Source organism: Carcharodon carcharias, chromosome 17, assembly GCF_017639515.1.
Source record: "Carcharodon carcharias isolate sCarCar2 chromosome 17, sCarCar2.pri, whole genome shotgun sequence".
Classification (NCBI taxonomy): Eukaryota; Metazoa; Chordata; class Chondrichthyes; order Lamniformes; family Lamnidae; genus Carcharodon; species Carcharodon carcharias.
Genome location: NC_054483.1, coordinates 5,916,450 through 5,943,085, shown reverse-complemented (window position 1 = coordinate 5,943,085; position 26,636 = coordinate 5,916,450). Strand labels below are relative to the sequence as shown.

At 48.6% G+C, this 26,636-nt stretch overlaps 1 protein-coding gene across 2 annotated transcripts; it reads right to left on the bottom strand.

The window, feature by feature from the left end:
- Positions 1-79: 79 nt before the first annotated feature.
- On the bottom strand, positions 80-26,636 carry sb:cb288. Of its 2 annotated transcripts, XM_041210493.1 has the most exons (5): positions 26,499-26,636; positions 7,221-7,269; positions 5,908-5,982; positions 3,186-3,270; positions 80-890 (listed from the first exon to the last, which is right to left on the bottom strand). In XM_041210493.1, the coding sequence occupies exons 1-5, from the start codon at positions 26,562-26,564 to the stop codon at positions 830-832; spliced, it is 336 nt and encodes a 111-aa protein (XP_041066427.1). In that variant the 5' UTR covers positions 26,565-26,636; the 3' UTR covers positions 80-829. The 2 variants fall into 2 exon arrangements, with proteins under 2 accessions (XP_041066427.1, XP_041066428.1); XM_041210494.1 differs by lacking the exon at positions 3,186-3,270.

Sequence of the window (26,636 nt, the reverse complement as noted above, 5' to 3'; positions counted from 1 at the left end):
AGAGACGGATTGCGAAAGCTTTTTGTCTTCCACTCATTTGGACAAATGCAGGAATGCCAAATTCCAAACTACCACAACAATTTATACTGCAGGAGAAACGGGTGCTGGCTGGTTGGCAAGTCAACTGATTGGCCAAGGTGTTGCCAAGGGGAAAGTAACGGGAATGGAGAGGGTCCCTGGGCTCCTGAGTAATTTAAAAAAGGGGAAAGGCTTGAATATATTCCTTTTATTTGCAGAGAATGGGTCCCTGCTTTTGAACGTATGTCGCTTCTAGCAGATGTAAATGAGCCACGTTACGAGCTCGACAGTTAACTTAAATTGGTTGTTAGTGTAGCTATTAGCGCACTCAGGGTTGTTCATCAAGTGCTGCCAAATTGTGGAATCACATCTAACAGCTTTGTTTTGGGTTTTGCAAGTGTGGGTTAGTTGAGGTACGGTCTGTGCTCTGCCTATTATGAACAACCAAAGGGACAAGCTGTTTGATTCAGGCAGCCAATCGCTGGGACATACAGCCCACATACCTGACATCGCACCAGCACCCCCATAAAAACTTAAAATTCTTTGGCTGTTCCATTCTCTCATTTTATTTTGCTTCCACTCACACCTAGATAGGCGCCTTCTGCTAATGGACGATTTGTGGATGCTAGACTGAACCAGTAGAAGGACAGGACACGCTCTTGGCGAGTTCAGATTAGCAGAGGCAAGTATGTTGCCGTTTGAAGTGTTGCAGCGATGAGCAATGCAGGTTCATTCAGTTCCCCCAGCAAGCAGGAAGTGGTCGAAATTGAGGCATCTCAGGATTCAGCACAATGCATTGCAAAACCCTCCATCAGCAGGAAACCGTGCCTGAACGATGAATCTTCTGCTTCGGCCTCCTGCTCCCTTTGTACCTGCAGACAGAGAAAAGGAGGGAGAGTGAAAGTATTTCAAAAAGACATCAACAGAATTGCCTGCCAGAAGAAGTGACACACAATCAAAACAGGCAATAGTGAGTTAACGGTTCAAGTCGGCTTGAATGCGGAGTGATACTAGATGGGTGGCTGGCTCACAGGCTTCACACAGGGTCAGCACTGGCTCAGTGGGTAGTACTCTCGCCGCCCCCCCCCCCCCCCCCCCCGATACAGAATGTTGTCAGTTCAAGCCCCACACCAGAGACTTGAACATGACGATCTAGGCTGACACTCCGCTGCAGCTCTGAGGGAGTGCCGCAGTGTCTGAGGTGCTGCTTTTCGGGGCGAGAATTAAAACCAAGACTCCATCCGTGCTCTTGGGTGGATGTAAGAGATCCCGTGGGACTATTTCAAAGAAGAACAGGGGAGTTCGCCAATATTTATCCCCCTTAACCAACATCACAAAAACAGATGATCTGGTCCTTGTTCCAGTGGTGCTGCGGAAGATTGCTAGGCACTACCAACAGCTGGAATGTTAGAAGGTATTGTTGCCAACTCAGACATTATAATTCAGTTCCTTCTTAAAATTCAAACTTCATGATGCAAGTGCCAGGCAAATGACCTAAGACATAAAGCGCACTTGAACACGAGGAACAGGCCTCAAGCCTTAATGTGATCATGGCTGATCTGTGACCTAACTCCATATACCTGTCTTTGTCCCTTATTCCTTTCGATAACAACATTTTATCAACCCGAGTTTTAAGTTTTACAATGGATCTAGCATCAATTGCCGTTTGCAGAACAGAGTTCCAAGCTTCTACCACCCTTTGTTCACTGAAGTGTTTCCTAATTTCACTCCTGAAAGGTCTGCCTCTCATTTTTAGACTCTGCCCCCTAATTTTAGACTCCCCAACCAGGGGGAATTGTTTCTCTCTATCTACTCCCATCCGTTCCCCTTAATATCTTGAAATCTTTGATCGAATCACCCTTAACCTTCTAAATTCTGGGGAATGCCCTAATTTGGGTAACGTCTCTTCATAATTTAACCTTTGGAATCCAGGTATCGTTCTGGTAAATCTACACTGCAGTCCCTCCAAGACCCATATATCTTTCCTTAAGGTGTGGTGCCCACAACTGCTCTCAGTAACTCCAGGTCTAACCAGGGCTGTGTATAGCTGAAGTATGACTCAACCCCCTTGTATTCTAATCCTCTAAATATAAAGTCTAGCATTCCATTAGTCCTAATGATTGATTTCTGTTCCTGCTCGTGACATTTTAATCATCGATGTATCTGGACCCACCTCCCCCCCCAGTCTGTTTGGATCTCCACTCTTTCTGGCTTTTCACCATGTAGAAAGTTTCCTGTTCTACCCTTTTGGGTCCACAGTGGATGACCTCACATTTGCCCATACTGAGAGCCATTTTGTCACTGTTTTACACATTCACTTAATCTATCACTGTCTGTAATTTTAAGCTTCCACCTACACTACTTATCATGTTGCCTATCGTGTCATCAGTAAACCTGGATATGTGGCTTCATATCCCACCAAAGTCATTAATAAATATCATGGATACGCGTGTCCCTGACACAGCTCCTCGCTAATTAAAGTCCCTGCCCATTATCCCTACTCTGTCTCCTGTCACTCAGCCAATCTCCCAACCGGCCTAAGAATTCGCCCAAATCCCATTGTCCATCCAGGTTTGTGTGGGACCACGAGACTGCCCCTGGTAAGGAGGATGCAGAAAGTGTAAGGCCCAGCAGCCGGCTCCTAAGCACTCTGCCAGAATCTAAACAAAAGCAAACCCAATATTAAAGCCCCCAACCTGTCGGTGCCACTCTCAGAGCGTCGTGGCCCAGTCCGGAACTGGAACGCACAATCTAGGCCGTGTCAGTTCAGAGGAAGAATCAGAGATTAAACTGAAGTCTGCTGTCTCAGGTGGATGTAAAGGAACCCTCGGCACTATTTGGAGGAGAGATTGGGGGAGGGGGCGGGGGGGGGGGGGAGTTCTCTCCGGTGTCCTGGCCAATATTTATCCCTCAACCAAAATCACCAAGACAGATTATTTAGTCATCATCAAATCGCTGTTTGTGGGAGCTTGCTGTGCGCAGACAGCCTGCAGCGTTCCTTGCATTACAACACTTCAACAGCTACTTGATTGGCTGTAAAGGATTCTGGGGCATTCTGAGCTGGGGAAGGGCGCTAGAGAAAGATGAGTGGTTTTTTTTTAAATTTACTCATGATTGATTTAAGTTGAACAGTGACAAACACATCAGACTGTTGCCAGGGCTCTCACCTTTTCACCTCAAAGCTCATGCATTTCCACAGGATGGTATACAGGCCCAGGAGGAAGACAATAAATATTGATGCTGCTACAATGCCTGGAAAGGAGTTTGAGAAATTTCCTTTTAACATCGGTCAATCAGTTAATGCACAGAGGATGTTTCTAAACTCACCGGCTTTTCAGTCAAAGGCTTGTTAATTGGATCTGGGAGAACGAGTCTATAAACAGTTCTCCCCCACTCAGGTACCCTGCCCCCTCCCCACAGCCTTCGAATCTTCCCATCATTATACCTCCTCAAAAAACAAACCCATGACGGTCACCATCCCAGTGAACCACCGCCCCATCACCAACCTCCCTTCCCCCTCCAACATCCTTGAATGTGTTGTCACCTCCCAGATCTGTTCCCATCTATCCCGGAACTCTTTTTTTTTAATTCCTCCTATCAGGCTCCCTCCCACAGAATGGAAACAGCTCCTTTGAAGTCACAAACGACAGCCTAAGTTACTGTGACAAAGATAAACTATCCCTCCTTATCCTTCTCCATCTGTCTGCAGGCTTTGACATGGTTGACTACTCCAGCCTCCTCCAGCGCCTCTCCACTGTTGCCTAGCTGGGTGGGACTGCTCCCACCTGGTTGCATTCTTACCTATCTAACTGTAGCCAGAGAATCACCTACAATGCCTTCACCTCTTGATCCCAAGGATCTATCCGTGGCCCCCTCCTATTTCTCATCTACGTTCTGCCCCTCAGCGACAGCATCCAAAATCACAGCTTTAGTTTCCTATGTACGCTGACCACACCCAGTTCTACCTCACCGCCACCTCTCTCAACTCCTCCACTGCTGCTAATTTGTCAGGCTGCTTGTCCGACATCCAGTACTAGATGAGCAGAAATTTCCTCCAATTAAATATTGGGAAGACTGAAGCCATTGGTTTCGGTCCCTGCTCCATACTCCGTTCCCTAGTAACCGAATCCATCCCTCTCCCTGGCAACTGCCCGAAGCTGAACCAGCCTCTTCACAACCTTGGTGTTATCGTTGGCCCTGAGATAGGCATCCGACCTCTTATCTGCACCATCACTAGAATCGCCTATTTCCACCTCTGGAACATCGTTGAGTCCGCTCCATCTCAGCTCAACTGCTGCTGAAACCTTCATCCCCGCCCATGTTACTTCTAGACTCGACTATTCCAACACACTTCTGGCTGGTCTCTCATAGTCTAACCTCCGTAAATTTAAGCTCATCCAAAACACTGCTGCCCGTGTCTTAGCTCATGCCGAGCCCCGTTCTCCTGACCCCCTGTGCTCGCTGACCTACACTGGCCCCCCAGTCAAGCAACACCTTGACTTTAAAATTCTCATCCTTGTTTTCGAATCCCTCTGTGGCCTCGCCCCTCCCTATCTCTGTAATCTCTCTCCACCCTCCGAGATCTCTACGCTCCTGTAATTCCGGACTCTCGAGCGTCCCCCGATTTGAATCTCTCCACCATCGGCGGCCGTGCCTTCAGCTGCCTGGGCCCCGAGCTCTGGAATTCCCTCCCTACACCTCTCCCACCCCCCTCTCTACCTCACCTTCCTCCTTTAAAACACTCCTTAAAACCCACCTCTTTGACCAAGCTTTTGGTTACCTGACCTAATATCTCCCTTACGTGGCTCAGGGTCAAACTTGGCTTGACGTTGCTCCTGTGAAACACCCTGGGGCAGCTTGCTACATTGGACACAAGTCGTTTTTGGAGAAAAATTGCAGACCGATCCTTCAAAAGTGACAACTTACAATTCCGCCACAAATAACTGAAGTCCCCACTGGCACATAACCAAATTGTGCCAGTGTTTGAGCCACATGGAGGGTTTACATAGAGGAACGAAGGAGAAACTGTTTGCTGTGGCTGAAGGGTCGAGAACCAGAGGGCACAGATTCAAGGCGATTGGTAAAATAGCCAGAGGGGGACATGAGGAAAAAGCTTTCTGGAACAAACGTTTCAGATTAGGAATGCACTGCCCGATCGGGCAGTAGAATCAGGTTCAACAGCAGCCTTCAGAAGAGAATTAAGTAAGTACTTGAGGGAGATAAAATTGCAGAGATTGAGGCAGAGAGCAGGTGAGTGGGACCAACTGGATTGCTCCTTGAAAGGGCTGGCACAGATTCAATGGCCTGAATGGCCTCCTTCTGTGCCTCACTGTCTATGATTCTATGGTCACGCTGATTTCCCACCCCCCCCACCCCCACTGTTTTCCGACATGGAACACTTTATTGTTGTGGTGTTACCATTCTGTACATCCCTGAATATTGCTGAAAAGAAAGACATGTTGCCGAAGCACTCATCAGGACAAATGCAAGAATGCCAAATTTCAAACAAACAGTCACAACAATTTATACCACGAGAAAAAAAGGTACTGATCAGTTGGCAAGTCGACTCTGATTGGCCGAGGCTTTGCCATGGGCAAAGAACTCCAAGCTCCGGGTTACTCAAAAACGGTGCAAGGCTTGAACATATTCCTTTTGTTTGCAGAGTATGTATGAGTGCATATCTGTGTATGCGTGTATGTAGCTTCTAATAAACGTAAATGAGCCAAGCTAGGAGTTTGACTGATTATCTTAAATTGGTTGCTAGTTAGCGCACTCAGGATTGTTCAACAAGTGCTGCCCAATCGTGGAATCCTGTCTCTAACAGTAGACTTTAGACCCCAATGGCTTTGATTGATTTGAAAGAATAAGATAAGATGGCAAATTCCTCACCTGGAACAATTCCACTTTGCCTCACAGCCGAAGATTCATTTGTGTAACTGTGGATTGGCAGGAGCCTCTGGTCTTCTATTAGGGCCATTGGTCAAAGATGAAAAGTAGATCAGGCTTAATAATTTCAGAACTCTTGAAGTGCCTCTCGCCCCGCTTAACCGTTGCCTGCCAACCTTTGTCAGAACAGGGCACCGGCCTGGGCGTGACCGACCCCCCTCCCTGATCCCTGATCGAAGCGGCTCCTGCAAAGGTCGCGCGGCAGTTTGGACGTTGCCTCGCTCGGCGAGGTGAGGCCATCGGCGCAGCTCAGATCTGCTGCGGCTCCCGAGGCAAAACACGAACCACTCCGAAATCTGCCCCGCAGTCCGGTGCCCTCGAGGGAAGCGTGCAGCGTCACCGCGGAAACCGGAGCTGGGACCGCGGAATCATCCGAGGATAGTGATAAAGTCGAGGAGGACATAGACAGGCTGGTGGAATGGGCGGGCAAGTGGCAGATGAAGGTCAATGCAGAGAAGTGTGGTAGGAAGGACATAGAGAGAGACCGTATAAAATAAAGAGTACAAATCTAAAGAGGGTGCAGGGAACAGAGGGGCGTGGCGGTATAATGTGCAGACATCATTGAAGGTGACTGAACAGGTTGAGAAAACGATTAATAAAGCACACGGGGCACTGGGCATAGCGTACAAGAGCAAGGAAGTTATGTTAACCTTGTACAAAACACTGGTTCAGCCTCAACTGGAGTACTACATCCAGTTCTGGGTACCGCACTTTAGGAAGGATGTGAAGGCATCAGAGAGGCTGCAGAAAAGATTCATGAGAACGGTTCCAGGGATGAGGATCTTGCATTACGAGGGTAGATGGGAGAAGCTGGGGCAGTTCTCCTCGGAGAAGAGAAGGTTAAGAGGAGATTTGATAGAGGTGTTCAAAATCCTGAGGGGGGCCGGAAAGAGTAGACAGGGAGAAGCTGTTCCCATTGGTGGGAGGATCGAGAACCAGAAGACACTGATTTGAGGTGATTGGCCAAAGAAACAGTGGAGACACAAGGAGAAACTTTTTCATGCAGCAAGTGGTTAGGGTCTGGAAGGCGCTGCCTGAGAGTGTGGTGGAAGCAGGGTCAATTGCAGCCTTTAACAGGGAACTGGATCATTATCTGAAGAGAAAAAATTTGTAGGGATGGGGGAGAAAGGCAGGGGAGGAGGGCTAGGTGAGTTGTTCTTGCAGAGAACCAGCACAGACACGCAGGGCTGAATGGCCTCCTGTACTATAACCGTTCTATTATTTTGTTGATTGAGACTGTTATTAAAGGTACTTACTGTACAGGTGACTGCCTGTCAGGTACGGTCCCGGGAGAATTGTAATGTTCTAAAGCGACAAAATAAAGGAAAAACAAAAGTTAGATGGAGATCATCCAGGATGGAAGGTCCATATTTGAAATAGCGCACCCAAGAGTTGCGATCATTGGCCACAAATACAATTACAAAATATTTTCTTGAATTCTCACACTCAAAGATGCGTAACAATCTGTCTGTCCTTTGAACAGCTTCACCCAGCTGGGGTGCAGTAGTATAGCGGTTATGTTACTGGACAAGTAAATGCAGAGGTTAATGATCCAGAAACATGGGCTCAAATCTGACCATGGCGGCAAGGGGAACTTAAATTCAGTTAATTTAATAAATCTGGAATTAAAAAGCTGTATCAGTAATGATCAAGAAACTACAGGATTGGCGTTAAAAACCCAACTGCAGAGGCTGGAGGATGGGAGTGTTCCTTTTAAAAGAATAAGATTCAAAAATATCTCAGCGCTGTTGATGTAACAGAATTCTGGTCACAATAGATCTGGAAGTTCTCTCAGATGGATTTGTTGGTGAAATTGTGCTTGATGACTCTTTCTTATCACAACTTTGCAGTCTTTCAAAATAAAACAGGCGAGTTATCTTGAGGAGGTCTTGCAAACTGTTAAAATTAACTCGGGGGGAAGAACGTCTGATATTCAATGCCATTCCAATTTTCCAAAAACGGGTTCCTCTCACAATTCAGAGGCGAGTTCTCCTCATCGCGAGGCGAGCAGAAACTCAGAAATCGCCCGCCTCCATCCGCTTCTGAGAGCATGGCCGAGGTCAGATTCAGTCACGGTTTCCAAAACAGAATTACCTGAAAGAAGAAAAAAATACAGTGGGAGAGGAAGGGGGAGGCAGTGGGGGGGTTGGGAATTGGGTCGAGCTGGGATGCTCTTACAGAGGGCCAGCACAGTCTCAATGGGCTGAATGGAATGGCCTCCTTCTGCACTGTTCCCATTCTACACCCACGCATTATATGGCAGGTAACCTAGATGGCTGCTCTCGTGATCTACTGGTGCTCCTGGAATGAAGCGAGTGGTGCCTGGGAGTCAGAGAGGCCAGCCAGAGGGGGAGGTTACCTCAGCGAGGAGGCCAGTCCCAGTGAGCAGCCCCCTGCTGGCTTTCTCCAGCCCTTCAGTGCTCCTGCTGTCTTAGGTGCTTTCTGAGCCAGCTTTCTGCTGGTCAAAGCACCCGGCAACAAGCACGCCCGCTTAAATGTCCATCAGGTCCTGCTCGAACGCTGTGTGCTGCAGCAGGATAGCTCTGCAGTGATTGTGTGGAAGACGTGAGGTGATTCCCTCTCCTTCCTCCTCTAGGTCACGGCTTAAAACCGGCCTCTTTGTTCAAGAACTCAGTCACCGTCATTTTTTGGCTGGCCAGCAAATTTCAGTTGATAACACTGAACATTCAGACATTTTATTGTATCAGCAATATGGGATTGGCACCCCATCCACAAACACTCACTCCCTCCACCACCGAGACACAGTAGCAGCAGTGTCCACCATCTACAAGATGCACTGCAGCAACTCACCAAGGCTCCTTAGGCAGCACCTTCCAAATCCACGACCTCTACTATCTAGAAGGACAAGGGCAGCAGACACATGGGAACACCACCACCTGGAAGTTCCCCTCCAAGTCACTCACCATCCTGACTTGGAAATATATCGCCGTTCCTTCACTGTCGCTAGGTCAAAATCCTGGAACTGCCTCCCTAACAGCACTGTGGTTGTACCTACACCACATCGACTACAGCAGTTCAGGAAGGCAGCTCACCACCACCTTCTTGAAAGGTCTGAAGGTGGATAAATCACCTGGACCAGATGGATTACACCCCAGAGTTCTGAAGGAGATAGCTGAAGAGATAGTGGAGGCGTTAATGGTGATCTTTCAGGAATCACTCGAGTCAGGGAGGGTCCCAGAGGACTGGAAAATCACTAATGTAACCCCCCTGTTTAAGAAGGGAGTGAGGCAAAAGATGGGAAATTACAGGCCGATTAGCCTGACCTCAGTCATTGGTAAGATTTTAGAGTCCATTATTAAGGATGAAATTTCAGAATACTTGGAAGTGCATGGTAAAATAGGGCAAAGTCAGCATGGTTTCATCAAGGGGAGGTCATGCCTGACAAATCTGTTAGAATTCTTTGAAGAGGTAACGAGTAGGTTAGACAAAGGAGAGCCAATGGATGTTATCTACTTGGACTTCGAGAAGGCCTTTGACAAGGTGCCGCACAGGAGGCTGCTCAGTAAGATAAGAGCCCATGGTGTTAGAGTCAAGGTACTAGTATGGATAGAAGATTGGCTGTCTGGCAGGAGGCAGAGAGTGGGGATAAGGGGGTCCTTCTCGGGATGGCGGCCGGTGACTAGTGGAGTTCCGCAGGGGACAGTGTTGGGACCACAACTTTTCACTTTATACATTAATGATCTAGATGAAGGAACTGAGGACATCCTGGTAAGTTTGCAGATGATACAAAGATAGGTGGAGGGACAGGTAGTATTGAGGAGGCGGGGAGGCTGCAGAAGGATTTAGACAGGTTAAGAGAATGGGCAAAGAAGTGGCAGATGGAATACAACATGGGGAAGTGTGAGGTCATGCACTTTGGTAGGAAGAATAGAGGCATAGACTATTTTCTAAATGGGGAGAGAATTCAGAAATCTGGAGTACAAAGGGACTTGGGAGTCCTAGTCCAGGATTCTCTTAAGGTTAACTTGCAGGTTGAGTCGGTAGTTAGGAAGGCAAATGCAATGTTGGCATTTATTTTGAGAGGACTAGAATATAAAAGCAGGGATGTGCTGCTGAGGCTTTATGAGGCTCTGGTCAGATCACATTCAGACAACACAAACCTTAAACCAGCTTATATTTCACCCCTTTCTTGGATTCACTCAGTTCTGTCGAAGGGTCATGAGGACTCGAAACGTCAACTCTTTTCTTCTCCGCCGATGCTGCCAGACCTGCTGAGTTTTTCCAGGTAATTCTGTTTTTGTTTAGGATATTGTGAATAATTTTGGGCCCCGTATCTCAGGAAGGATGTGCTGGCCCTGGAGAGGGTCCAGAGGAGGTTCACGAGAATAATCTCAGGAATAAAAGGCTTAACATATGAGGAACATTTGAGGACTCTGGGTCTATATTTGATGGAGTTTATGAGGATGAGGGGGGGATCTGATTGAAACTTACAGAATCCTGAAAGGCCTGGATAGAGCGAACGTGGGGAAGATGTTTCCATTAGTAGGAGAGACTAGGACCTGAGGGCACAGCCTCAGAGTAAAGGGAAGACCTTTTAGAACAGAGATGAGGAGAAACTTCTTTAGCCAGAGAGTGGTGAATCTTTGGAATTCATAGCCACAGAAGGGTGTGGAGGCCAGGTCACTGAGTGTATTTAAGAGCGAGATAGATAGGTTCTTGATTGGTAAGGGGATCAAAGGTTACGGGGAGAAGGTGGGAGAATGGGGTTGAGAAACTTATCAGCCATGATTGAATGGTGGAGCAGACTCGATGGGCCGAATGGCCTAATTTATGCTCCTATGTCTTATGGTCTTCTCAAGGGGCAATTAGGGATGGGCATTAAATGCTGGCCCAGCCAGCGACGCCCACATCCCGTCAATGGATCAAAAAAACTGGGTAAATGCAAATTGTCATTGTATGCATGCAATGAATATGGGGTGCCCTAAGCACTGGAAAGCAGTATTGGAGGAATTAAAGAAATGACAGGGCATGTGAATGGAAGCCCCTCAATGAATGGAACAACACAGGAATGCTAGCAGAGCAGGTTTGAGATGAAAGCACCAGGTGTAGCTCTGGAGGTGTTCGCCACACTGGTGAGGAATGCTTGACATCCCCAGCATCCACCCCCAGGGTGATCTCTTATCATCAATCTAATCTGGGTTATAATGATCAAGTGCTCAGGACACATTTGCACAGCTCTGGCTCCTGTGTTCTGCTGGATAAGGTTTCTCTGGCTAGTTGCTGCCTCGATGTGACTCTAAAGCCCACATCCCTTGACACTCAATGGCATTACCCCCGCTGAATCCCCCAGCATCAATATTCTGGGGGTGAACTGGACCAGCCATATAAATGCTACAAGAGCAGGTCCAGGTACAGAGGCTAGGAATCCTGTAGAGAGTAACCCACATGATGACTCCCAAAGCCTTTCCACCATCTACAAGGCACAAGTCAGGAGTGTGATGGAATACACCCCACTTGCCTGGATGAGTGCAGCACCAATGACACTCAAGAAGCTCAACACCAGCTAGGACAAAGCAGCCTGTTTGATTGGCACCCCATCCAACACCTTCAACATTCACTCCCTCCACTACCGACGCACAGTGGCAGCAGTGTGTACCATCTACAGGAGGCACTGCAGAAACTCACCAAGGCTCCTTCAACAGCACCTTCCAAACTCACACCCTCTGCCATCTAGAAGGACAAGGGCAGCAGACACAGGGGAACACCACCACCTGGAAATTCCCCTCCAAGCCACTCACCATCCCGACTTGGAAATATATCGCCGTTCCTTCACTGTCACTGGGTCAAATTCCATGACAGTTGATGATAATCTCCAAAAGGAACAAGCAAAGGAACAAGTTGTGACGACTGAGTTGCAGTCAAATTGTTTCCTCGCGGTATGGGTTACAAGTGAAGAGGCATTAATCGTGTTCTGTGGGAGCTGGGAAAAATCGCTTTTGGAAGTGTGGATGATGGATTAGAGGAATGAGGATGGTGATTCTATCCCTGGGGGTTATAAGGGGACAGGCAAAGAGAGGGAATGAGCTTGTCATTTTGCCAGGCAGGGAACCGAAATGAAATTAGAGATCTCGGTTTGAAATAAAAAGCATGACAGCAGGTTAGAAGCTACAGGCTCACTTGGAAAACAGCTTAGGCTGTCTTAAGTGTCACCTTCAGAAAGCAGTTACCTGTCTGGGAATAAAACTAAAGGTCATGGGGAGATTAAACTCCTAGTGGTTTCTGTGACAAGGGATATATGAGCTATTGAACCGCCATCAAGGGATAAATAATGTGTATAGATTGCTTTTGGTAGATTCAAGCAGCAACTTCAACAGCAGCTTATGGTTACATAGCTCCTTTAATGTAATGAAACTTCCCAAGGTGCTTCACAGGAACATTATAAAACTAAGTATGACCCCAAGCCACGTAAGGAGATATTAGGTCAGGTGACCAAAAGTTTGGTCACAGAAGGAATGGTATAGTGGTATGAGCACTGGACTAGTACTCCAGAGACTCAGGGTAATACTCTGGGGACTCAGGTTCGAATCCCTGAAATTTGAGTCCAACAAAAATCTGGAATTAAAAATCTAATGAAACCATTGCTGATTGCTGTAAAAACCCATTTGGTTCCTTTAGGGAAGGAAATCTGCAGTCCTTACTGATCTGGCCTACATCACTGTGGTTGACTCTTAAATGCACTCTGAACAAGGACAGTTAGGGATGGGCATGTTGGTCTAGCCCACAACACCCACATCCCATGAACAAATAGGAAGAAGAGTAGGATTTAAGGAGGAAAGTGAAGTAGAGAGGGTGGGAGAGGTGTAGGGAGGAAATTCCAGGGCTTGGGGCCCAGGCAGCCGCCAATGGTGAAGCGATTAAAATCGGGGACGCTCAGAAGGACAGAATTAGAGGAGTGCTGAGATCTCGGAGGATTGTGAGGACTGGATTACAGAGATAGGGAGGAGTGAGTCCGTGGAGGGATTTGGAAACAAGGACGAGAATTTTAAAATCAAGTTGTTGCTTGACTGGGAGCCAGTGTAGGTCAGCGAGCACAGGGGGGATAGGGGAACAGGACACCATGTGAGTTAAGACCCGGGCAGCAGAGTTTTGGATGAGCTCAAGTTCACGGAGGGTAGAAGGTGGGAGGAGTGTGTCAGAATAGTCGAGCCTAGAGGTAATGAAGGCAGGAATGAGGGTTTCAGCAGCGGATGAGCTGAGTGGGGTGAAGTCGGGTGAGATTACGGAAGTGGAAATAGGCTGTCCTCGTGAGGACGCGAGTATGAGTTTAGAAGCTCACTGTGGGGTCAGATGGGACACCAAGGTTGTGAAGAGACTGTTATAACCCAAGACAGTTGTCAGCAGACGAGATGAATCCATGATCCTTGTTCTGTGCAATCCGCTGATATTCATTCCACATCCTATCAACCCATCTTGTTGGATTAAAAATCTTTCTTTGGGTTCTGTTGTTATTTTACCACTTGTCATTTCTACAAGGTTAGTAGCAAAATAGGCGATTAAAACGAACAGTAGCACCCAGGCCCTCATGCGCCGATGAGCCGAAAATAGCCCGGTTTGGAGCGAAAGAATGGAATATACTATTTGATGGAAAAAAATTGAAGGTTGCTTTTTTCAAAACAACAGATACTGCCAAAAAAGATATGAACAGACTGAGTTGAAGTTTGAGCAAATAATGCTGTTCTCAGGCACCAGGTAATGATAATGTCTCAAGGCGGCGCTGCTCTTAGACGCTCCTTAAAATCCTCAATAAGGCTCGGTGTCACATTCTTACACTTGTCTGAGCCCTCTTGGGATGTTTCAGGATGTTTAAAGTCAGTGTACAAATGCAATTTTTATTTAGATGGAGAGAGATTGTGGTACAGAGGGATCTGGGCGTCCTGGCACATGCATCACAGAAAGTTAGTATGCAGATGCAGCAAGTGATTAGGAAAGCACATGGAATGTTGGCCTTTATTGCAAACAGAGGGAATGGAATATAAAAGTAGGGATGTTTTGCTACAGCTGTACAGGGCATTGGTGAGACCACATCTGGAGTACTATGTGTAGTTTTGGTCTCCTTATTTAAGGAATGACATAATTGCATTAGAAGCAACTCAGAGAAGGTTCACTCAGCTGACACCTACACTAACCATGTTATCCTGCAAGGAAAGGTTGAGCAGGTTGGAACTGTATCCACTGGAGTTTAGAAGAAAGAGAGGCGATCTTATTGAAGCAAGTAAGATCCTGAGAGGGCTTGACAGGCTCGATGCCAAGAGGATCTTTCCCCTCGTGGGAGAGTCTAAACTAGGGGACAAGGTTTAAAAATAAAGGGCTGTCCCATTTAAGAGGGAGATGAGGAGAATTTTTCCTCTCAGATGGTGGTCAGCCTCAGGAATTCTCTTCCTCAGGGAGGCAGGGTCATTGAATATTTTTAAGGCTGATTTTTTTTGACTGACAAGGGAGACAAAGGGTATAGAGGGTAGACAGGAAAGTAGAGGCCACTATCAGATCAGCTATGGTCTTATCAAATGGTGCAGCAAGCTCAAGGGGCAGAATGGCCTACTCCTGCTCCTAACTCGTATGCTCGATAGCAATTGTTATTCAACCTACATCGACGTCAGGGAGAGTTTGATAGTTTGTGGTGGATGTGTAGTGATCATGAAATACTGGGACTCATACAAAAGAAGTGAACATATTTTGTTTTTGAAAAGACTAATATTTGCTTCAGTCGATCAGGGGCTTCTTGCACTTAATCCATGAAAATGTTTAACGAGCGCTGATCATAATCGGTAAATAAGGAAAGTTCAGCGAACCCAAACAAAGGCAAACAAAGATCACATGCTGTTCGATGAGGCAATGCCAGCACTCAGTGTCAGAGCTACAGGTACAGCCAAGGCAGAACATTCACCAAGCAATGGTGCCCAATCCTCCAGCCAGGAACCCCAAAGGCGAGACTACTTTCCCGAACCAAGCAGGAAATTCCTTGGGGCAGGGAAAACTCTGACGCAATTCCTCACAAGAATAAAACCCCACAGAAGTTGTTCCCACCCTCTCTCTCTCTCTCTTACTGAGAGCACACTTTTCAATTGCCACTTTTGTCGCAGTTTTTGATTTAATCGCTGCAAGGCGGTTCCTTCTGCGCTGTAACCACTCAATGAGATGTACCCCAAGTACCCCAACTTCCAGCATGAACAACTAGATCGGTCAAATCACCAAGTCTGGTCTCCGAGCTACACAGAGCTTCAGTCCTGTCTTTTGTTCTGATTTGTTGCTGAAGCGAATGACGGTGGGAGCTATAGAGGGGCTGAGAGTCAGCTTGGTTCACTAACTCCTCCTTGGCCAGCACAGACATGAGGCGCCAAGTGGCCTCCATGTGTCCTGCAGATCCTATGTTTCTGTTAAGCAACTGTCCGCGGGCTCTGCCAGGATTCCTGAAGCCACACTGGTTTCAGCATCCCGTCATTCTGGGCACGGTAAGCAGTCCCAATTCCTGGAGACTGTTGGTTCATGTCTTGGTAAGATCGAGCAATTCCAAAGATACAAAGCAGAACTGGTCCTACCGGCCTTAAGCTTGGTGAGGATGACAGGGAAGTAGTTTGAGATAAACACTAAGCCTCGGGGGAGGTTGGGGGAGGGTGGGGGGGGAGGCAAAACAGGACAGTCCGTTGCTATACAGCACAACCCCCAGTTATACAAAAGCAAGGGCAGAGAGCTGGTACATCGCTGTCTTCGAGGTCCTTAGTGATGCAATGAGGTGGGGAGAGGTGAATGAATGTGAACAATGTCTGAGATCTGAGGTAGAGGTGCACCAAGTCCTCATCGGAGAATCTCTCTATGATGGCCGCACATCTTTGAAGGTGACAGGACACATTGAGAGAGTTGTTACCAAAAGGATATGGGATCTTGGGCTCTGTAAGTAGAGGCATTGAGCACAAAAGCAGGAAAGTTATGCTGAACCTTTATAAAGTTCTGATTATTGTGTCCAGTTCTGGTCACCACACTTTAGTAAGGATGTGAGAGTCCTTGAGAGAGTGCGGAGGAGGTTTACCAGAATGGTTCCAGGGATGAGGGGTTTTAGCTACAAGGTTGGGTCGGAGAAGCTGGGGTTGTTCTCCCTGGAGCAAAGGGGATTGAGGGGAGATTTGATAGAGGTGGACAAGATTCTGACAGGTTTGGATAAGGTAGACAAAGAAAAGCTGTTCCCATTGGCTGATGGGGGGGACTAGGGGGACACAGATTTAAGATTTTGGTTAAGAGATACGGGGGCGGGGGGGGGGTGTGAGGAGGAACTTTTTTTAGACAGTGAGTGGGAATGAGCTGGAACTTGCTGCCCAGGAGGGTGGGGGAAGCAGAGATGATGAATGATTTCAAAAGGGAATTGGATGGACATGTGAGGAAAATAAACTCGCAGGGACACAGGGATAGAGCAGGGAAATGGGGCTGACTGGATTGATCTATGGAGAGATGGCATGGAGTTGATGGGCTGAATGGCCTACCACTGGACTGCAATGGCATAATGATGATGCATTTCATACTTCAGCAGCTAATGGACTGACTCTCTCATGCCAGTGAAGAGTTTGGCTTGACCAGTAGCATCAGGCATACAAATGTCATTGTGACAAGTCTCACGTCAGTGGTAGGGAAACTATTGGAGAAAACTCTGAAGGAGAGAATCTATCTCCACTTGGAGAGGCAAGGTTTGATCAGGGATAGTCAGCATGGATTTGTCAGAGGGAGTTCATGCCTAACAAATTTGATTGAATTATTTGAGGAGGTAACCAGGTGTGTAGATGAGGGTAGTGCAGTTGATGTAGTTTATATGGATTTCAGCAAAGCCTTTGACAAGGTCCCACATGGGAGATTTATAAAGAAGGCAAATGCACATGGGATACAGGGTAATTTGATAAGGTGGATTCAAAATTGGCTTAATTGTAGGAGACACAGGGTGATGCCAGAAGGATGCTTTAGTGACTGGAAGCCAGTGTCCAGTGGTGTACCACAGGGATCTGTGCTGGGTCCCCTTTTATTCATCATTTATATAAACGACATAGATGACTATGTGGGGGTAGGATTAATAAGTTTGTGGATGACACAAAGATTGGCCGGGTGGTTAACAGTGAGGTTGAGTGTCTTGGACTATGGAAGATATAGATGGGATGGTCAAATGGGCAGATAAGTAGCAGGTGGAATTTAACCCTGAAAAAAGTGTGAGGTGATACACTTTGGAAGGAGTAATTTGACAAGGAAGTATTCAATGAACGGCACGACACTAGGAAGTTCTGAGGAACAAAGGGACCTTGGCGTGTGTGTCCATAGATCTCTGAAGGCAGAGCGGCATGTTAGTGGGGTGGTGAAAAAGGCATATGGGACATTTGCCTTTATCAATCGAGGCATAGGTTACAAAAGTAGGGAGGTCATGTTGGAGTTGTATAGAACCTTGGTGAGGCCACAGCTGGAGTACTGTGTGCAGTTCTGGTCGCCACATTATAGGAAGGATGTGATTGCACTGGAGGGGGTGCAGAGGAGATTCACCAGGATGTTGCCTGGGATGAAACATTTAAGTTATAAAGAGAGGTTGGATAGACTTGGGTTGTTTTCGTTGGAGCAGAGAAGACTGAGGGATGATCTGATCGAGGTGTACAAGATTATGAGGGGCATGGACAGGGTGGATAGGGAGCAGCTGTTCCTCTTAGTTGAAGGGTCAGTCACAAGGGGACATAAGTTCAAGGTGAGGGGCAGGAGGTTTAGGGGGGATGTGAGGAAAAACTTTTTTACCCAGAGGGTGGTGAGGGTCTGGAATGCGCTGCCTGGGAGGATGGTGGAGGCAGGTTGCCTCACATCCTTTAAAAAGTATCTGGATGAGCACTTGGCACCTAATAACATTCAAGGCTATGGGCCAAGTGCTGGTAAATGGGATTAGGAAGGTAGGTCAGGTGTTTCTCACGTGTCGGTGCAGACTCGATGGGCCAAAGGGCCTCTTCTGCACTGTGATTCTGTGATTCTGCAGATTATTGCCACACCACCATCTTATCAACATTGACAATGTGATGGCCGGAGGTTGTTGATAGCTTCACATATCCCGGCACCACACTCACCAGCAATCTGTCACACGATGCTGAAATCAACTTACACATCGCAAAAGTTAATCCCAGCTGAGTAAGAGAGTGTGGAATAACAGCAGCCTGACTGAGAACAGCAAACTGTGAATCTACCAAGCCTGTGTCCTCAGTGCACTCGTCAAAGGCAGTGACCTTTTTTAAAATTCATTCATGGGATGTGGGTGCCACTTGGCTGGGTCAGTATTTATGGCCCATCCCTAATTGCCCCTTGAGAAGGTGGTGGTGAGCCGCCTTCTTGAACCGCCGCAGTCCGTGTGGTGTAGGTACACCCACAGTGCTGTCGGGGAGGGAGTTCCAGGATTTGGACCCAACGACAGTGAAGGAACGGCCGATACATTTCCAAGTCAGGATGGTGAGTGGCTTGGAGGGGAACTTCCAGGTGGTGGGGTTCCCCATGTGTCTGCTGCCCTTGTCCCTCTAGCTGGTAGAGGTCGCAGGTTTGGAAGGTGCTGTCTAAGCAGCCTTAGTGAGTTGTGCATCTTGTAGACGGCACACACACACTGCTGCTACTGTGCGTCGGTGGTGGAGGGAGTGAATGTGCCGATCAAGCGGGGCTGCTTTGTGTTGGACGGTGTCGAGCTTCTCGAGCGTTGTGGGAGCTGCGCTCATCCAGGCGAGTGGGGAGTGTCCCATCACGCTCCTGACTTGTGCCTTGTAGATGGTGGGCAGGCTTTTGGGGAGTCAGGAGGTGAGATGCTAGGCAGGAGAACAGGGAGAATTAGCTTCCAGCTTTGTTGCTTGGTGGGACCCACCCAGGGGTCTCGGAGACTGCCAATTCTTAAGCCCACAACCTCTGTCCATGGATGGATCCTTCTGGACAGTGACTTGGCCACTGTGTCACAACCTGCTGGATGCCTATACCTCCGCTCCGAGTGAATTGTGAAACGGGCGGACATCAGCAGGGATAACTGGGAGACAGCCAGCAAAAGCTGGGACCTGACGGTTTGGAAGGGCTTTGCAAGAGGTGAGATTTTTTGTAAGGGTTTTAACAGGGGGGACACAAAGGTTGACACTGAGTAGACACATGTTGGTCTCTTAGGGGATTAAGGGATTTGGGGAGTGAGCGGCAAAGCGGAGCTGAAGCCAGAGCAGGTTTGAGGAGCCGAATAGTCCACTCCTACTCCCATTTCTAACGTTATGCTCCTAACCCCGCACCTTCTCAGCCCTCTGCCCTACCAGAGTGGAGCTGAGTCACATCAGACGAAGTTTATCAGCAGGGCTGATCTACGGTGTTAACTGTTGTCTCTCAAGACAGAAGGATGGGCTTGGCCAGCAGGCCTTCCAGTCATACTACAACAAAGACAGAGAGCTGGGAGATTCGAGGCCCCTTCGGCTTGGAATGAGGTTGGGTGAGGTGAAGGAATGCAAACGAAGATACATGGCCATCTTGAGTCGATTCAAAGGCAGCATTCTTAACCAGCTGAATACTTAATAATCTCCAGTTACACAGCCAGTAAATCTGTCCCCAGCTCAATAAACGGCAACTCTGCACAGTTACACAGTGAGGAGCCCTTTAACCTGCTGCATAAGGAACTTCACAATTACAAAGCATAACTCTTATCTCGGTGTGCAGACAGAAACTCCAGACAATCTGAGTTCTGCTTTCTGTCCCTCTCTTTGGACAAAACCGAATTCCACAAATCTGGTGCCTCCCACGCTATGGATACTTCAAGCCTATGAGGAAGAGTTCTAGTTGATAATTAAAAGGGCTGGATAATTGAGTGAGAATAGGGGTTATCTTCCCTCAGTTTGGGGAGGTAGGGGAGCTGGGATTGGGGTGGATGCCGGGTTTTTAAAGACAGGCTTAACTGGAGGGTTAAAAACCAGGCGATGTATAAACCAGTGCTCCGCCTATTCTCGGTTAATGTTCCGATGAACGAGCTGGAGTTAAAATCTCGCCCCCTCGCTCCCCCACCCCACGTCCGAGTCAGGTACGCAGCTCAGGAGGGGCTTTTCTCCCCCAGGAAACCCCTGATCGCTCGCAGAAAGGAGAGAGAGGCAAGAAAGCAAGGGGGCAGACATTATGGCAAAGAGAGTTTAATATAACCAGGTGTTGCTACATGACTTGCAGTATGCCCTCATTAACCATTTTCTCAACCTGCAATTTAAAAATAAGAGATTTATACTGGTGCAACAAGCTGTTAGAAGCTCCCTTACAGATGATTAAAGGATATAGCATCTTTCATGTCTTCAGGGCAGCAAAAAATGCTTTAAAAAGGCAATGAAATACTTTTGGATTGTAGTCACTGTTGTAATGTAACATGGCAGTCAAGATGCACTGAAGCGGTCCACGTCCAAATACAGCAAGACCTGGACGATATCCAGGCTTGGGCTGACAAGTGACAAGTACCACTCGCTCCACACACGTGCCGGGCAATGACCATCTTAAACAAGAGTGAATCTAACTATTGCTCCTTGACATTCAATGGCATTACCATCGCTGATCCCCCCACTATCAACATAGATAAAAACAAAAAACTGCGGATGCTGGAAATCCAAAACAAAACCAGAATTACCTGGAAAAACTCAGCAGGTCTGGCAGCATCGGTGGAGAAGAAAAGAGTTGACGTTTCGAGTCCTCATGACCCTTCAACAGGACTGATTGAATGTTAGAAGAGGGGTAAAATATAAGCTGGTTTAAAGTTGGGGGGGGTGGTGGGTGTGGTTATAGGGACAAGCAAGCAGTGATAGGAGCAGATAATCAAAAGATGTCACAGACAATGGAACACAGGTGTTGAAGGTGGTGATATTATCTAAATGAATGTGCTAATAAAGAATGGATGGCAGGGCACTCAAGGTACAGCTCTAGTGGGGGTGGGGTGGAAAGGCTAGCAGGGCATACAAGATTTAAAAATAATGGAAATAGGTGGGAAAAGAAAAATCTATGTAAATTATTGGAAAAAACAAAAGGAAGGGGGAAGAAACGGAAAGGGGGTGGGGATGGAGGAGGGAGTTCAAGATCTAAAGTTGTTGAATTCAATATTCAGTCCGGAAGGCTGTAAAGTGCCTAGTCGGAAGATGAGGTGTTGTTCCTCCAGTTTGCGTTGGGCTTCACTGGAACAATGCAGCAAGCCAAGGACAGACATATGGGCAAGAGAGCAGGGTGGAGTGTTGAAATGGCAAGCGACAGGGAGGTTTGGGTCATTCTTGCGGACAGACCGCAGGTGTTCTGCAAAGCGGTCGCCCAGTTTACGTTTGGTCTCTCCAATGTAGAGGAGACCACATTGGGAGCAACGAATGCAGTAGACTAAGTTGGGGGAAATGCAAGTGAAATGCTGCTTCACCTGAAAGGAGTGTTTGGGCCCTTGGACGGTGAGGAGAGAGGAGGGGAAGGGGCAGGTGTTGCATCTTTTGCGTGGGCATGGGGTGGTGCCATAGGTGTGGGTTGAGGAGTAGGGGGTGATGGAGGAGTGGACCAGGGTGTCCCGGAGGGAGCGATCCCTACGGAATGCCGATAGGGGGGGTGAAGGGAAGACGTGTTTGGTGGTGGCATCATGCTGGAGTTGGCGGAAATGGCGGAGGATGATCCTTTGAATGCGGAGGCTGGTGGGGTGATAAGTGAGGACAAGGGGACCCTATCATGTTTCTGGGAGGGAGGAGAAGGTGTGAGGGCGGATGCGCGGGAGATGGGCCGGACACGGTTGAGGGCCCTGTCAATGACCGTGGGTGGAAAACTTAGGTTAAGGAAGAAGGAGGACATGTCAGAGGAACTGTTTTTGAATGTAGCATCATCGGAACAGATGCGACGGAGGCGAAGGAACTGAGAGAATGGGATGGAGTCCTTACAGGAAGCGGGGCGTGAGGAGCTGTAGTCGAGGTAGCTGTGGGAGTCGGTAGGCTTGTAATGGATATTGGTGGACAGTCTATCACCAGAGATTGAGACAGAGAGGTCAAGGAAGGGAAGTGTCAGAGATGGACCACGTGAAAATGATGGAGGGGTGGAGATTGGAAGCAAAATTAATACATTTTTCCAAGTCCCGATGAGAGCATGAAGCAGCACCGAAGTAATCATCGATGTACTGGAATAAGAGTTGTGGGAGGGGGCCGGAGTAGGACTGGAACAAGGAATGTTCCACATACCCCATGAAGAGACAGGCATAGCTGGGGCCCATGCGGGTACCCATAGCCACACCTTTTATTTGGAGGAAGTGAGAGGAGTTGAAGGAGAAATTGTTCAGCGTGAGAACAAGTTCAGCCAGACGCAGGAGAGTAGTGGTGGATGGGGATTGTTTGGGCCTCTGTTCGAGGAGGAAGCTAAGGTCCCTCAGACCATCCTGGTGGGGGATGGAGGTTTAGAGGGATTGGACGTCCATGGTGAAGAGGAAGTGGTTGGGGCCAGGGAACTGGAAATTGTTGATGTGACGTAAGTTGTCAGAGGAATCACGGATGTAGGTGGGAAGGGACTGGACAAGGGGAGAGAGAAGGGAGTCAAGATAACGAGAAATGAGTTCCGTGGGGCAGGAACAGGCTGACACAATCAGTCTACCGGGACAGTTCTGTTTGTGGATTTTGGGTAGGAGGTAGAAGCGGGCCCACTATCAACATCCTGGGGGTTACAGTTGACCAGAAACTGAACTGGGCTAGACATATAAATACTGTGGCTACAACAGCAGGTCAGAGGCTGGGAATCCTGCAGTGAGTAACTCACCTCCTGACTCCACAAAGCCTGTCCACCATCTACAAGGCATAAGTCAGGAGTGTGATAGAATACTCCCCACTTGCCTGGATGAGGGAACCAACAGCACTTGGTTCTGGGTTCCAGATTATGGGGAGGACAGTGTAGCAATCGTGAGGCTACAGCACAATTCACCTGGACACTGTCTGACATGAAGGAATACATATATGCAGGAAGACATGAAAAATTGAGGCTGTTCCTGTTGGAACAGAGATGATCAGGTGATTTGATCAGGCAGCTTTACACTCTGAAGGGTTGGAGGAAGGTCCAAAAAACAAAATGTTTGCAGTGTTCAACAAATCTGGAATGAGGAACTCAGATACAAGGGGTTAGGATAGAGGGATCAGGAGATTTTTTTTACATAGGGAAGCAGAAGATCGCACCAGTGTTTGAAGCAGAGAGTATGCATTTAAGGATATATTAGATAAATGATTGAAGGAAGGGGGAATTAAACGATGGGAACAAGATGGGCAATTGGGGGTTAACACACTGCTCATGTAGAGAATATTGTGCAACGACTCGTTCATGGTACAGAAGGAGGCTATTCAGCCCATTGAGTTAATGCCAGAAGAGAGCGTTAGATGGAACTATATTAAATTTACAGCACAGAGCAGACCATTCTGCCCATCTGCTCCATGCTTCTCACAGACCTCCTCCCACCCTAGTTCATGCCATCAACATTGCAATATTTAAACCAGATGGATTTTGATAAACCTGCCTTCTATTCCTTTGCCCCCCCCTCAATTCCCCTTAAATATATCGTAACTATTCACTTCGACCACTCCCTGTGGTAGCAAGTTCCACATTCTCATCACTCTCTGGGTGAAGAAGTTTCTCCTGAATTCCCCACTGGATTGTTGTGGCTCTCTTTTATTCACGGCCCATTGCCTTAGTCTCCCCCACAAGTGGAAAGATCTCGGCTTTTACCCTATCAAACCCTTTCACCGTTTTCCGAACCTCTATTAAGTCACCTCTGCCTTCTCTTTTCTAGAGAAAAGAGCCGTGGCCAATCCAGCCTTTTCTGGTCGGTATAAAACTCTCAGGAAATCTCTGCACCTTCTAGCTCCAGTGTCTGTAATTTTAAGTAAGGCAGAGATCAGAGCTGTGCACAGTGGCTCTGAAATGAAAACACCATTTCGTAACAACTGGGGTCAATTCTTTAGTCTGTAAGTTGGTTAGCGGAGATATTTAGTAATTGAGGGGAGAGTTGAACATTAGTCTTGTTCCTTTCAGTGTTGAATCTTAATCTGCTGATTACATACAGACTAGATGTTTAGTTCCTTTCTGCCAACAGGTTTTATTGAGCAAATTGGAGCTTTTTGGACTTTCAGTATGTGTAAAAAAATATATTTTTAAAGATATATTTCATGCAGCGACAATATACACCAATTTTTAAAACTTACTGCAGTTAATGGATGAGATCAGACAGCTGAAGACAATTTAAACTCAGTCTCTATACACACACACACACACACACACACACAATACAAACTCGCTGCCCGCACCCACGCGCAGGCACAATACAAACTCGCTGCCCGCACCCGCGCGCAGGCACAGTACAAACTCGCTGCCCGCACCCGCGCGCAGGCACAGTACAAACTCGCTGCCCGCACCCGCGCGCAGGCACAATACAAACTCGCTGCCCGCACCCGCGCGCAGGCACAATACAAACTCGCTGCCCGCACCCACGCGCAGGCACAATACAAACTCGCTGCCCGCACCCGCGCGCAGGCACAGTACAAACTCGCTGCCCGCACGCGCGCGCAGGCACAGTACAAACTCGCTGCCCGCACCCGCGCGCAGGCACAATACAAACTCGCTGCCCGCACGCGCGCGCAGGCACAGTACAAACTCGCTGCCCGCATCGCGCGCGCAGGCACAATACAAACTCGCTGCCCGCACCCGCGCGCAGGCACAATACAAACTCGCTGCCCGCACCCGCGCGCAGGCACAATACAAACTCGCTGCCCGCATCGCGCGCGCAGGCACAATACAAACTCGCTGCCCGCACCCGCGCGCAGGCACAATACAAACTCGCTGCCCGCACCCGCGCGCAGGCACAATACAAACTCGCTGCCCGCACCCGCGCGCAGGCACAATACAAACTCGCTGCCCGCACCCGCGCGCAGGCACAATACAAACTCGCTGCCCGCACCCGCGCGCAGGCACAATACAAACTCGCTGCCCGCATCGCGCGCGCAGGCACAATACAAACTCGCTGCCCGCACCCGCGCGCAGGCACAATACAAACTCGCTGCCCGCACCCGCGCGCAGGCACAATACAAACTCGCTGCCCGCACCCGCGCGCAGGCACAATACAAACTCGCTGCCCGCACCCGCGCGCAGGCACAGTACAAACTCGCTGCCCGCACCCGCGCGCGCAGGCACAGTACAAACTCGCTGCCCGCACCCGCGCGCAGGCACAATACAAACTCGCTGCCCGCACCCGCGCGCGCAGGCACAATACAAACTCGCTGCCCGCACCCGCGCGCAGGCACAATACAAACTCGCTGCCCGCACCCGCGCGCGCAGGCACAATACAAACTCGCTGCCCGCACCCGCGCGCGCAGGCACAATACAAACTCGCTGCCCGCACCCGCGCGCGCAGGCACAATACAAACTCGCTGCCCGCACCCGCGCGCAGGCACAGTACAAACTCGCTGCCCGCACCCGCGCGCGCAGGCACAGTACAAACTCGCTGCCCGCACCCGCGCGCAGGCACAATACAAACTCGCTGCCCGCACCCGCGCGCAGGCACAATACAAACTCGCTGCCCGCACCCGCGCGCAGGCACAATACAAACTCGCTGCCCGCACCCGCGCGCAGGCACAATACAAACTCGCTGCCCGCACGCGCGCGCAGGCACAATACAAACTCGCTGCCCGCACCCGCACGCAGGCACAATACAAACTCAGTGCCTGCACACACACAGTATAAGCTCAGTGCCTGCACACACACAATATAAGCTCAGTGCCTGCACACACACAATATATGCTCAGTGCCTGCACACACACAGTATAAGCTCAGTGCCTGCACACACACAGTATAAGCTCAGTGCCTGCACACACACAGTATAAGCTCAGTGCCTGCACACACACAGTATAAGCTCAGTGCCTGCACACACACAGTATAAACTCAGTGCCTGCACACACACAGTATAAACTCAGTGTCTGCACACACACAGTATAAACTCAGTGTCTGCACACACACAGTATAAACTCAGTGTCTGCACACACACAGTATAAACTCAGTGTCTGCACACACACAGTATAAACTCAGTGTCTGCACACACACACACAATATAAACTCAGTGTCTGCACACACACAATATATGCTCAGTGCCTGCACACACACAGTATAAGCTCAGTGCCTGCACACACACAGTATAAGCTCAGTGCCTGCACACACACAGTATAAGCTCAGTGCCTGCACACACACAGTATAAGCTCAGTGCCTGCACACACACAGTATAAGCTCAGTGCCTGCACACACACAGTATAAACTCAGTGCCTGCACACACACAGTATAAACTCAGTGTCTGCACACACACAGTATAAACTCAGTGTCTGCACACACACACACAATATAAACTCAGTGTCTGCACACACACACACACACACAATATAAACTGAGTGTCTGCACACACACACACACAATATAAACTGAGTGTCTGCACACACACACACACACGCGCACACACAGTATAAACTCAGATAGAACAGGCTCTGCACCCACACATTTACCTGTAGGCTGCTGTCTAAAGTGAAACTTTCCCTCCTTTGGGTTTGATTGCCTGCAGACTGCTTCATGTTGCTGCCCCTGCAGCGCAGCCGAAAAGCCCGGGCACCCTTCCGATGCGGTGCGACCCACCCGGCTCCTCA

Bases quoted from the DNA above. Each gene is read 5' to 3' on its own strand.
- sb:cb288 (XM_041210493.1), bottom strand. From the start codon at position 26,564: ATGAAGCAGTCTGCAGGCAATCAAACCCAAAGGAGGGAAAGTTTCACT. The intron at 7,270-26,498 runs GTAAATGTGTGG...TTGTCGCTTTAG, and splicing joins CTTTAGACAGCAGCCTACAG to AACATTACAATTCTCCCGGG. The intron at 5,983-7,220 runs GTAAGTACCTTT...TGGCCCTAATAG, and splicing joins GACAGGCAGTCACCTGTACA to AAGACCAGAGGCTCCTGCCA.